Source organism: Myotis myotis, unplaced genomic scaffold, assembly GCF_014108235.1.
Source record: "Myotis myotis isolate mMyoMyo1 unplaced genomic scaffold, mMyoMyo1.p scaffold_m19_p_3, whole genome shotgun sequence".
Taxonomy (NCBI): Eukaryota; Metazoa; Chordata; class Mammalia; order Chiroptera; family Vespertilionidae; genus Myotis; species Myotis myotis.
Genome location: NW_023416335.1, coordinates 178,451,927 through 178,465,581, shown reverse-complemented (window position 1 = coordinate 178,465,581; position 13,655 = coordinate 178,451,927). Strand labels below are relative to the sequence as shown.

Genomic DNA, 13,655 nt, shown 5'->3' with positions numbered 1-13,655 from the left:
GAGGGAGAAGACAGCGTTAAATAGCACACTGACGATTCCAGTCAGAAGTGACTTGAGAAAGGATGGTCCCATTAAGTCATAGAAACAGCCAATTCAGAAGGAGGAATTGGGTGCTCTGATGAAGATAAGGAAAGACTCTCAGATAGAAGATGAGAAAACATTTTAAAAAGCTAGAGAAGACAAGAAAGCTCGGAGAGTACTAGGATCCCAGATGAAGGAAGAAAATAATATAAAGATGGAAAAGATATAAAAAAATGTCAAATTACAGAAGGGCCCAAGGCAATGAGAATCAACAAAAGGTAGCTGGATTTCGCAATTAGGTTGTAGGTAATAAGAAGATGGCAAATAGTGAAAGAGAAGATGGTTGATGCAGAAACTGAAGGAGAGAGTGCAGCCAGTGTTTCATAGGAACATTTGTTGCTGAAAGGAAGAGGAATGATAGATTATTAGTTTGCAGAGGAAGGTTCAATTAGGACTTAGGAGGAACAGGAGAAACTGGAAAGTTCAATTAGGACTTAGGAGGAAGAGAGGGAACTGGTGATAGCAAGGAAAAGATGTAAGAAAAATGGTCTAGCTAATGGTGGCAAGGGGGTAATGATGAAAACAGAAGTAGTGATAAAAGAAGTGAAAGATCATGGTTGTTTACATGTGAACGGGAAGAATTAGTGGAAAAAGACTTCTAATATGGAGACATTTGAAAAGAACAAAATATTTACATGTAAGGAACTTAGAACATTGTTTGGGACATAGGGTAGAACAAATTCTAGGTATCATAATGATCATTATTAATATACTAGAGGGGTCCCTCGGGCTGGCCTGTGCCCTCTCCCAATCTGGTTCCTCTCAGGGGATGTCGGAGACCCGGTTTCCACCTGATCTTTACAGGCCCAATCCCCGAAGGCCCATTCCAGACAGGAGGGAGCCGGATCCTGTCACTGAGCGTCTGTCCCCTGGTGGTCAGTGCACATCATAGCGACTGATCGACCAGTCATTCAGTCATTTGGTTGCTTAGGCTTTTATATATATAGATGACTGTAAACTCTTATGCAAAATTATAGTTTTAACATAATCAATACATTTTATACTTGAACAATATGAGATTAAGTTATTCTCATATTCAGTTGAGTATCAGCAAAATAAAGTATTTTTTTCTTAATTCATAATAGAAATAAAATGTTTCATATGAAGAAAGGAATAAAAATATATTCTATTGGTTCTGAAATAATTCCCTCTTAGCTGAAGTGTTTGGCTAAAATGTCAATAGTGTTGAGGTTAAGAAACTGTTTTATTACAAATTCTGTTCTATTACGAAGTTTTTATAAAAATACTGGACAGGCTTGGATAAGATCACTTAATAATGCTATTTTTTTCTGCTTTAACAATTAAATTATTAATTTTTGATGGTTTCTTAGAAAGCAATAGATTGTCATTGGGATATATTTAAAATTTGAGTGCAATTAAAAACACCTTGTTTGTTAGTCTTAAACTTTAATTAAAATTGAGTCATTATGGAAATGCTGATTTTAAAAAATTTTAAATAGGGAGAGAACGAAGATGGCGGCATAGGTTAACGCCGGAGTTTGCTGCCTTGAACAACTACTTCAAAAGTGAAACTAAAAAACGGAACGGACATCACCCAGAACCACAGGAACGCTGGCTGAGTGGAAGTCCTACAACTAGGAGGACAGAGAAATGCATACGGACACTCAGAGGAGGCGCAGTGCTGAAGTCAAATTCTGAGGTGCGGAGTGCGCGAAGCGGGCTGGCGGCGGAGGGCGCGGTTGGCGTTTTCAATCGGGAGGGAGTTGCAGACTCTGAGCTCCAGATACAGGCGAGTCTTTAGGGGCCCAGACTCAAACGGGAGAAGCGGGACTGTCTGGCTTCGGTCAGAGCGAGTGCAGCTTTCTCTCTCAGGTTTGCAGCGGGTGCTGGGACTCAGAGAGGCAGAGCCCCTGGGGACAGGACTGAGAGCCGCCATAACTGCTCTCTCCGGCCCGACCTGTAGATCCCCGGGGACCCGCCCCGACCAAGCCCTGCACAGAGGCATTTGCCGGATAGCCTCTGGCAAAGGCTAGATTAGCACCTCCCTAGAGGACAGAAGTTCTCTCACTGCAGACACAGCTGATTCTCATAGCCACTTGGCCTGGAGGTCAACCCTCCCTGGTATTAGCTACAACAATCAAGGTTTAACTATAAGACTGCGCACAAAGACCACTAGGGGGTGCACCAAGGAAGCATAACAAAATGCGGAGACAAAGAAACAGGACAAAATTGTCAATGGAAGATATAGAGTTCAGAACCACACTTTTAAGGTCTCTCAAGAACTGTTTAGAAGCCGCCGATAAACTTAATGAGATCTACAAGAAAACAAATGAGACCCTCGATGGTATATTGGGGAACCAACTAGAAATTAAGCATACACGGACTGAAATAACGAATATTATACAGACTCCCAACAGCAGACCAGAGGACCGCAAGAATCAAGTCAATGATTTGAAATGCGAGGAAGCAAAAAACACCCAACCGGAAAAGCAAAATGAAAAAAGAATCCAAAAATGTGAGGATAGTGTAAGGAGCGTCTGGGACAGCTTCAAGCGTACCAACATCAGAATTATAGGGGTGCCAGAAGATGAGAGAGAGCAAGATATTGAAAACCTATTTGAAGAAATAATGACAGAAAACTTACCCACCTGGTGAAAGAAATGGACTTACAGGTCCAAGAAGCACGGAGAACCCCAAACAAAAGGAATCCAAAGAGGACCACACCAAGACACATCATCATTAAAATGCCAAGAGCAAAAGATAAAGAGAGAATCTTAAAAGCAGCAAGAAAAAGAAACTCAGTTACCTACAAGGGAATACCCATACGACTGTCAGCTGATTTCTCAACAGAAACTTTGCAGGCCAGAAGGGAGTGGCAAGAAATATTCAAAGTGATGAATACCAAGAACCTACAACCAAGATTACTTTATCCAGCAAAGCTATCATTCAGAATTGAAGGTCAGATAAAGAGCTTCACAGATAAGGAAAAGCTAAAGGAGTTCATCACCACCAAACCAGGATTATATGAAATGCTGAAAGGTATCCTTTAAGAAGAGGAAGAGGAAGAAAAAGGTAAAGATACAAATTATGAACAACAAATATGCATCTATCAACAAGTGAATCTAAGAATCAAGTGAATAAATAATCTGATGAACAGAATGAACTGGTGATTATAATAGAATCAGGGACATAGAAAGGGAATGGACTGACTATTCTTGGGGGGGAAAGGGGTGTGGAGGATGCGGGAAGAGACTGGACAAAAATCGTGCACCTATGGATGAGGACAGTGGGTGGGGAGTGAGGGCGGAGGGTGGGGCAGGAACTGGGAGGAAGGGAGTTATGGGGGGGAAAAAGAGGAACAAATGTAATAATCTGAACAATAAAGATTTAATTAAAAAAAAAAGAAAAACAAATTTTAAGTAGGAAAAAAAAATTAAAACACTGGGCACTCAAAAGGAAGCTGATCAGTTTCTGGTATTCATCAACCTTTTTCGTTAAGTTACAATACCAAAACATATCAAATTTGAATTACTTCTAAATGTTAGCCATCTGTGAACTCCCTTTTCTATATATTCAAATGATTTTTACTTAGAAAAGAACTGTGACTGTATTTTGTATTTTGTAAATTATCTCAAAAAGGCCTTACTTTTCTAGAAAATCCTTTTTTTTTTTTTTTTTGGTTTATTTTTAAGTGAATATTTTATAGGAAGTCAGGGAGGTCTTCAATAAATGAAATAAAAATTCTTTCTTTCCAGCCATAGTTGGTTGCCAGGTACCATGCTGCTGCTGGGACAATGACCCACCAGCATCGGCTGGACCGTCCTCGGCTGCAGCCTCCCAGTCGCCACGAGGCTTGTTATTATGCTGCTGTGTGTGTCTGGGCCTTTGTAATGGGGTCCTGCTGTCCACGAGGGAAAAGCCAAGCCCATCACAAATGCACACTAGGGTTTGCAAATTAAAACATAATCCTGGTCTTAGACATAGAAAAGTTATTTTTAAATCCAAGCGACACATGCTGCCCAGCAAACACCAGGTTCTAGCTTTCGCGCTACTTTCGCAGTTAAACACATGTGGCCAAAATTTAAAGGGGGCAAGGGCTAGAAGACTTACTCCATGGAGTTTGGAATTTTCAATCAGATGACGTTTAGCACTCACCATATTAAATGCAAAAAGGGCTCAGAAGAAAGAGTAGATCGACACAGGCATTCCTGTAGTTCTTCATACTGACTTAGGAATGATCCCTGACTGTGAAAGGCTATTGCCACCATCTCTCTCAACAAGGTCTCTCTCTCTCACACCTCTGGTGCTGAAATTCCTCCACTATCCTTTCCCCCCTACTCTGGTTTTTTTTTTTCCCTGAAAAATCATACCATTCTGCCTCTCCCCACCATTCCCATCTCAGGTGGAGCCTTAAAAAAAGAGAAAGGAAAAAAGACGACTTTGCTCCTTGAACAACACACCTGGAAGGGCTGTCCCCATCAGTCCACAGATAAAAGAGAAGATATGTTCTTTGTGTAATATTTTAGGTGAGTAAGAGGTTGAAGAGGTTTTTATAGGAAGCCTTTTACACATTTGTGTTCAGAGTTACAAACTAATATCCAAATAGACTTTGTAAAGGATACAGTTTGTCAACCTCAACACTGCTGACATTTTGTGCTGGATAAACCTTTGTGGTGGGGCTGTCCTGTGTGCGGTGGGATGGTTAGCAGCATCCCTGGCCTCTACCCACTGAATGCTACTTGCATTCCTCCCAGAGTTCCAACAACTAAACATGTCTGGAGACATTTCTAAATATCCCCAAGGCAGGGGTGGGAAGGGAATTAATCCCAGCTGATAAACACATAAGAAAGAATATTTAAGAAACTGCTTTTAGAACACGGTATGCATAAAGACAATCTATCTAAGCATTCTTTGAAAGAAAACACGATAGGCAGAATTTTAACAATCTCTAAATTTGGGTTAGGAAAAAAAATAATTTATAGAGATTAATCCTTTAGTAATTAAGAGGAAATAAAACTGAGAAGGCTGGAGTTCAGGCTTTGGGGTCAGAGATCTAGATTGACTTACTAGCCATGTGACCTTACATAAGGTCCTTCAGTGTTTGTACCTATAACGTGAGGATAATTAGTCACATCCATCTATCCTTGAACTAGACTCATGCATTTCTGGGACCAAAATGCACTTCTCCTTCCTCTTGGCCCGACTGGCTCCTTCTCAATTCAAGTTTCGGTTTAAATAATTCCTCCTCAGGAATGCCTTTTTATTTGATCTTCCTACTGCCAGGCTTTCTTCTGACTACCCCGCATAGTACCGCCTACAGGACTCACCATAATTTATAACTTTTTATGCTTCCTCCACTATTTTATAAGTTCCATTAAGGGTCAGGATTTATGTTTGTTTACTCAACAGTGTAATACCAAGCATGTTGGCTGGCCAATAGTACAGGCTCAACAAATATTGATATATGAATGAATATACAAGGTTTTAAAAATTATTACTATTACCATCGTCAAATAATGTACTGAGTAGACAACTAATTTCCTGTTTTACAAAAATATTCACTTCATTTTTTTCAAAGTTAAGATTAAAATATCTCCATTGGTTATAGCATATGAAACAATTACCAAAGAATGCCTAGAGGAGCATCAATAACAGTGCCTGGGGAATTGCAGAAAGCCTAAATTCTGCAGAATTGCAAGAGCTGGGCAGCCAGGACCTGGGATATGCTTACACCGTCTGACCTGGAAGACATCCCTCCAGGAGCAGTTACCTCACGGTGCCTCAGGAGCTTCCGGCTCCCATGCTGGGATGAGCATCACTAGCTTAACGGGTCTGGCTGTGCAAGGCCCGTGGGCCAGCCGTCGTTCTGGACTGGTGGGAGGAACACTAGCTTTGTTGTTGGTTCACTGGCAAAGTAATATTCTGTTCTTAAAAATCAAACCATAAAGTATATTTCCTTTAAGATAAAGGAAGTAATTTAAAAGTAATATTCAGATATACAAGAACAATGCAAGAACAGGGTTACTATATATGTTGGAACCATGTTATTAAAATATTTGTGCTAACAAGAAACTAAATTGTAAAAATGTTATTTTTCATATTCTGTTAAGGAGAAAGAATGTTGAATAGAAAAGAAGACATGTACTGGTGACAATAATTGATATTCAAGGTGCCCTAAAAATCCTGAACTATTTAATTTTATCTAGCTACTAGAGGCCTGGTGCACGAATTCATGCACCAGTGGTGTCCCTCAGCCTGGCCTGTGGGATTGGGCTGAAACCGGCTCTCCGACATCCCTCAAGGGGTCTTTGATTGCAAGAAGGCACAGGCCAGGCTGAGGGACCCCACTGGTGCACAATCAGGGCCAGGGAGGGACACAGGAGGTTGGCCAGCTCAGGGGGGACCGCGGGAGTGTTCCAGAGCATGTCCAGCCCATCTCAGTCCCGATCAGCCGGACCCCAGCAGCAAGTTAACCTACCAGTTGGAGCATCTGCCCCCTGGTAGTCAGTGCACGTCATAGCGAGCGATTGAGCAGCCTTATGATATCATTAGCATATTACGTTTGATTGGTTGAATGGATGACCAGACAACCAGACATTTAGCATATTAGGCTTTTACTATATGGGATTTAATTTTACCCAACTACTGAAACCATGTCCAAGTTTTCAAAATCCCTCTCTGTGATTTTTTAAAAAGCATGGATAATGATAAGAGCACAGAGGCATCTGCAGACCTAAATTTGAGATTGTTGACAGGTTCTGCAAGCTGCTCACAGATGAACTTGATGTTGGTCCCCAAGATAACACACCAAAGTGAATCATTAAAGTGATAGTGTGGGAAGGAGTTGAGATCAAGAAAGGCCAGCGTGCATTCAGACTAACCTCAAATTGGGGATGTGGGAGACATTATGTATCTGGGCTTTGGCAAGGAGGCTTTAAGAAGGAGCTTAATAATTTTTTTTTAAGATGGAGAAACATGGGCTAAATGATAGTCTATTTAAGACAAATTTCTATGTGGCTAAAGAATTGTGCTAAAGGTGACTATTTCAATGTGAAGGCATGTTTCTAGAAGCAAGCTAAAGAACTCTGTCCCTAGCACTGTCCTACGCAGCATTTCTAGCACCTTTAATAACAATCTTTTAGAGCAGAGGTTGGCGATTTTTTTTTCTATAAAGAGCCAAATGACAAATTGGCTTTGTGGGTCATGTACAGTTTCCACTGAATATTTTTCTTTAAAAAAAAAAAAAAAACCTTAAAATAATGTTTACAACCATTTTTAGCCCAAGATGACAAGTCAGATTTCCTCATGGGCCACAGTTTGCCAATCCCTGTTCTAGAGCTGATCAAACTTGAGGATGACATGAGAGAGAGAGTACAGTACTTAACAGAATCGAATAGATGAGTTTCCTGACCAGCTGCACCATGTGTGGCACCTTAGAACTGGGAGGGACCTAAAACCTAGAGAGCAGCTGGTCAGAAAACTCCTCATCTATTTACAGGACAAAATGGAATGGCCCTTGGATTACAGGTTGACAGAAATAAATAGAAATAAATGCATGCTTTCACACTTGAAATTCCCAAACTCCCAATCATATAAGTACAGGATAGGAGGCATTTATGTGAAGAATGGCATTTTAGCCAAGAATAAGCCACATACGGGGTCAAGAGTATGGTGGGATTGCAAATCCCACTATCCAGAATAAGATACCACCCCTCAACTTATCCCCCCTGGAATGTTACACCAAGAGTCAGTCCTGCAATATGTGAAGAAGGCTGAAGAAACTGAAGGGGAAACTGGAGGATGCGTGCAACAGGACTTTTGAAACTACAGAGCACAGTAAGCTAGGCGAACAGAGAATGAGCCGGTTAATTGTTTGGAAGCTTTGACTGGGTTCCCAGGAGGTAGGGGAAGAAAAAGTTCTTGGTGACTACTGCTCACAGTGCCTATAGCGGCTGGGACATTGGAATAAATGTATTCCTGTGTTTTTTCCTCCATTTAGGTTATAAAGCACTAAACATTAAGTCAGTAGAAGGGACTCTCCATTCTTCAACCAACATCTCAAGGAAAAGCCAACTCAGGAATGAAGGCACATCATTTATAATCAGACAATGTGCTCCCAAACGGAAGAGGGGAAACCCATCCTTACACTGTGCTTAACTCTTCCTTCCTGCATCTTCCCTGAGTCCAATGTTGTCCTTCATTAGCATAATGTAGATTAAATCCATTACACACACACACACACACACACACACACACACACACACATATATGTATATATACACACATACACACACATCCTATGTAATAAAAGCCTAATATGCAAATCGACCGAACTGTAGAATGACCAGTTGCTATGATGCGCACTGACTACCAGGGGGCAGATGCTCAACACAGGAGCTGCCCCCAGCCCCCAGGCCAGCCAAGGCGGGTGCCAGCACCCACCCCCCTCCCCCGATCGCCCCACTGGTCGCCCCACAGATCGGCCCTGATCGCCAGCCAGGCCTAGGGACCCTACCCATACATGAATTTCGTGCACCAGGCCTCTAGTACATATATAAAACTCTTAAGACATATACTCTCTAAATTGTTGCTGCTTCTGGAAGCAGATCACTAATTCCTTCTACAGCTCATTAAATTTCACATATGCCATAGTTTCCAAACTATTGAGAACAATCAGAGTTTAAAAAATGATTTTTATATGCATGGTTCCATTTGCTCCTTTGGAAGCAGGGGAAATATCATATTCTCTCTGTCTCTTCCTCCCTCCTTCGGTCTCTGGCCAAGCCTTCTGAACAAAGTCCAGGGAATTTGCATAACGTGTCTTCTAAGACAGACAGCTAGAAAGTGGAAAGATCAGGGTTATAACCAAGACTTCGGAATTCTAAGCCCATGCATTTCCAGATTCTTTGTTAAAGGCGATACGGTTAAAAGGGTTTTGCTTAGTGTGGTATGGGTTTGCAATATGGTAGTAGAATTTTTAACAGCGTGTATGACAGGGTAAGTTTGATAAATTCTCATGAATAGAAATAATAGAAGGAACAGGGTGGGGATATAAAGTGGCAGATTTGTAAATCCTTTCTCTAGTTTGAAACTTCTTGGTTCTTTCAGCCTCCATTTTTCTATTTCAAACCACCATGAAATTCCTAGAGCAACTCTATCAAATAAACGTAAGTGCAGATGTAACAAGTTCATACTGCTCTGGAGTCATTTTTACAGACCTGTATTTGAAGCTGGTATCGTGGGTGAGCAGTTTCCCTTGTCACATGTTCCCATCATGGAAGTTAAAGTCATAGTAGGAATGTCGTTACTTCCTGAGAAAAAGAAGAATATGGTATAGAGATAAGTATGCAGGTAGCGGGGTACGGGCAATTCCAGGTACAATTTGTGTGACAAAAGGGACGGAGACCAGCAAAGACCCAGACATGACAACAGAATGACCCGGGCTTCCAGGTTGGTGTTTTTAAACTGAGCATCCCACAGCCAGCACCAATCTCAGAAAGGCATTTGAACTAATAAGAGACAGAATCAGAGGTATGGTCAGAATGAATGACTGGGGCAGGCAGAGTGGAGGAGGAGGTAAGGAATCCACGTAAGAGGTCCCTGCAGTATTCTGGATCAGAGGAAATGAGGGTGAGAAGGGACATGTGTGAGAGACGCCGTCACCTCTGCTTGTCAAAAGAACGTTCCCTCTAACTCCTCGGGCTTTTCTAAGACATGGATCCCCTTGCATGCTGTTAAGTGGAGGCTCCTTCTCCTTCATCTATCAAACCACAGATCGCACTGTTCCCAGGGGCATGCTCTGCATTCTCCTAAATTCCCAATGCCACGTGCAAATTCTCCATCCCCCACTCTCCTTTGTACCATTCCACTCTAGCACTCTCAACCTCCCCCCTCTTGGCTCCCATCTCCTGGCTTTCTGCTTATGACTTCACACTAACCAAGGAACTGCATACTTATGCACTTCAAATTTCACGTGTTACCGGGGTGTGTTTTCCTCAATAATTACCCTCAACCTTGTGGGTAAAGAGTGTTCCATACCAGAAAGAATAAGCTTTATGCCCTGTATCAATAGATACAATATATGGCATTGAAGTAAACTAAAAGTATTATGAAAATAAGGCTATTTTTCCCAGGGCCTGGTATCACATTCACTCTCAATCTATGAAACAAAAATCTCAGTCTATGAAGAATCAAGAGTTCAACTTTGTTCGCTGTTCTCATATGCTAGATTCTTAGTATTTAACGCTTTCTCTTATTTAACAGCTTTTTATATAAATATTCATAAGTACTTTTAGTAGAGATCTTGACATTTTAGGTCTAGTGTTACCTATATTATAAGCTAAAAAGAAAAAAAGATATCTTTTTATTTCTAAGGAACATATTTTCATAATATGACACTAATTTCCTTTATAAGTAATACAGATTCATAAAACTATAGCTATTGGATATATTTGAATTCAGGAATTATGATGCTTCGACTTCAGACTCACCCTGCACTGAATAACTCAATGTGATCATGCCTTGCAAATAATTAAAACTTGAAGAACTTGGAGAATAAGTAGTTTATAATTGACAGATAGTTTAGTAAAAGGGAGTTGGGGGAGCATTTACATAGCTGAGCTTTTTTTTCAATTATTTTCACCTGCAAAAAACTCTGGAAAAAGTAACATTTAAGAAACAAGAAACACAGTAACATAAAATATTTCATGTTCCTGTTAATCAAGACTAAAATTTAGGTATGAAATTCAGTCTCAAGTTTAATAACTTTCAATCTATGATCTTTCTATTTTGTGTTTTAATCACTTAGACTTAATAAAAGATTTAAATGTCATTTAATTTCCCCATATTCTAAGAAAGATACTACCAAATATCATTAGTTTAATAATTAACAAATGTTTAAAGTCAAGAAAGAGTTTGGCTTATAAGGCACACTAATTAAATCATACCTTTAAATTTAATAGCTTGAGGAGAGAGTGAGTAATTTTGTGGTTTCCATTCCCTACAACCCATAAACATGAGAATCACCCACAGAAGCTAACAGCAAAGTGCAGAACTATGATTTCTATTCAGCAAATTAGAAGAGGAGGAAAAAAAGTAACAAAGAAATTTAACCAATACAACAAAAGGTAGGAAAGTGGTAAAAAGAAATCTTTAGAAAGAATAAGTAAAAATTCAAAATAATATAGGAAGAATAAGCCCTCACAAGAATCACAGTGAGCATAAATAAATAATGTCTAACCGGTTAGCCAATAAAAATAAATACTATACAGTAATTCTGATGGCCACATACTGATGGATTGAGCTCCTTAATGACAATATTTTGAGTATTTTTTCTATCCCAAATTTCTTATTCTAGGATGGTTTCAGGTCAAAACATTTATCATTTTCAATTAGTTAAGTACAATATGATGTACTGTGAGCAAACACATATAGAATAACTAGAGGCCCGATGCACGAAATTCATGCAAGGGGCTTGGCCATTACAGCCCCAGTTTTGTCCTGACGGTCGTTCTGCTGTTTGGTCTAATTAGCATATTAGCTCTTTATTATATAGGTTATAAATGATGCTATATGCTCTTGGGAGAGAAGGGAAAAGGGGAAGAAAAACATCCCAAAGTGATTATCCTTCACTGAAGTTGTTGACTGTCTTCAGGATTAGAGTCATCATGGAAACTTCCTTACTGATAGTGGGCTTAGATAATGTTGCTGGTCTGGGATACTCCTCTACACATTGGCAGCTAATATACAGCCTACAAGTATTTCACAGTCGTGAGCTCTTAGTGAACGAGGCATGTTTTCAAAGGAGTGAAAGAAAACATTTCCTCCATTAGTGTTTATCTGTAATCCTCTTAACAAGCTCCCTACAAATCATACCTGCCATCGGAGAAAGCTCATTCAGTGGTAATAGCAATACCTGTAATGGGAGTTCTGTTTTTCAGCCTATCCACTTCCATAGTGAAGTCATCCTTCAGAAAAAGAAACCCAATAATGGAAAACAGGTAGACCAGGATGAGAGCGAGGACTGCCGTTAGAATAATGGAGCGGCCATTGCGGGTGACACTTTTTATGACATTGAGCAGGGTCTCTTCTCTGTACACCAAATCAAAAAGCTAAAAAAAAAAAAAAATTCACAAACATGCAAAAGAGTAAAAGATGAATAAGTATAAAGGTCATTACAAATACAAATGCAAACCATTTTAGTTTATCTATGAAAAAATTACAACCTAAATGACTTAAAAATGAACGAAAATATATATTGCTGTCCAGCTGAAATGTACTAATGAACTGTTTTTTAATAAAAAGAACCCTAACACAACATATATTGTGCACCTGTTGGTTTTGTAACCAACATAATTTCAGTTGTGTAAGACATGAAATAGCATAGTTTCACATTTGAATTTAGAAAAATTATAGTATTATACTTAACCAACTTAGCTTCTTATTCCTTATTTTTACTCTTACTGACATTCTGCAGTTGCTTCTAGATTATGTGAAATGACTAAAGTGAGAATGCTGAGTTAGGTTCACCTAAGTGATGAATAATGGATAGGCTCATGAAATGTATTGTTTAATCAAGTGATTAGAGGTGAAATTATGGGAACAATTTTATGAGCCTGTTTCAATAGAAATAGATATGAAATTTTAAAATAGTTGAGAAATGCTAACATCTTTCCTTAATAAAGGCATATACTGAGGATAAAACATATTACTTTAGTATATACTTTTGGAAACAGAAGTATAAACAAAGATATAATACACAATTTAACATTCACTTAAAAAATGCATAAATACCTGTTTAGAAAGGAAAGAATATTTTAAAAAGTGGAATAATACAGGTTTGTCTTCTGCTACCTGTGAGCAGTGATTAGAAAGTCTAAACTGGTTGAAAGGATCAATTATCCGTGTCCTGCATCCTCTCAGAGACAGCAGGGCCTTGTACCCCACTTTCCTGAGCACTGAAGGTTATACAGTCACTTTCCAACCTAATTGTACCCTTACACATAATTGCTGTAAAGTTATTAACTTGTTTGCTCACCTTAGAAACTGTTATTTTATAATGGTAAAAAATTAAAAAAAGGTTTAACTATTCTGCTATTTATCTTCTGGAGGGAACAGCAAACTCTGGAAATGAAGTCAACATTCTTCAGAACAGACAAATAATTAATCCAACTTCCAAATTAGCGGCGCTCTGGCGTGAACTTATTTACTTGACATAAGGAGGTTTTTCTTAAGTTTATTTCAATAGTGACTGAAAGAAAAGGTCTGACAAAGGGCTCTGGGTCACTTCTGGATAGTTTCTGGAAGTATAGAGCTTCCAGAAGCCCATAGGATGCTTGCAAAAACTGCATGTCCCTGGGCCCCATCCTGTCCTCATGGAGTCAGAATCTTGAGAATGCAAAATGTGTTGACATTGGTCAGGTTGATGGTTCTTTCTGTTTATTTCTAAAAGGAAAATCTAGAGTGTGGTTTTTATTATTTTGAATAAACGATTGACATTGTGGAGAAAACCAGGAATGCATATACATATAATTTTAAAATATTAAAATATTTTTAAAATGTTTAAATTCCATTTTGTTATTATGTCCAGTACAATTTCCTTCTAGTACTATAAA

General features: G+C 39.3%; 1 protein-coding gene across 6 annotated transcripts in view; it reads right to left on the bottom strand.

The window, feature by feature from the left end:
• The window catches only part of ITPR2 (inositol 1,4,5-trisphosphate receptor type 2), a 421,971-nt gene that overhangs the window by 58,289 nt on the left and 350,027 nt on the right, over window positions 1-13,655 (bottom strand). For all 6 annotated transcript variants that reach the window (XM_036302046.1, XM_036302048.1, XM_036302047.1 and 3 more), the window contains 2 exons: window positions 11,957-12,152; window positions 9,261-9,353 (listed from right to left, as the gene is read on the bottom strand). In XM_036302046.1, the coding sequence (XP_036157939.1) occupies window positions 9,261-9,353; window positions 11,957-12,152 (289 nt within the window). The remainder of the gene's footprint in view (window positions 1-9,260; window positions 9,354-11,956; window positions 12,153-13,655) is intronic.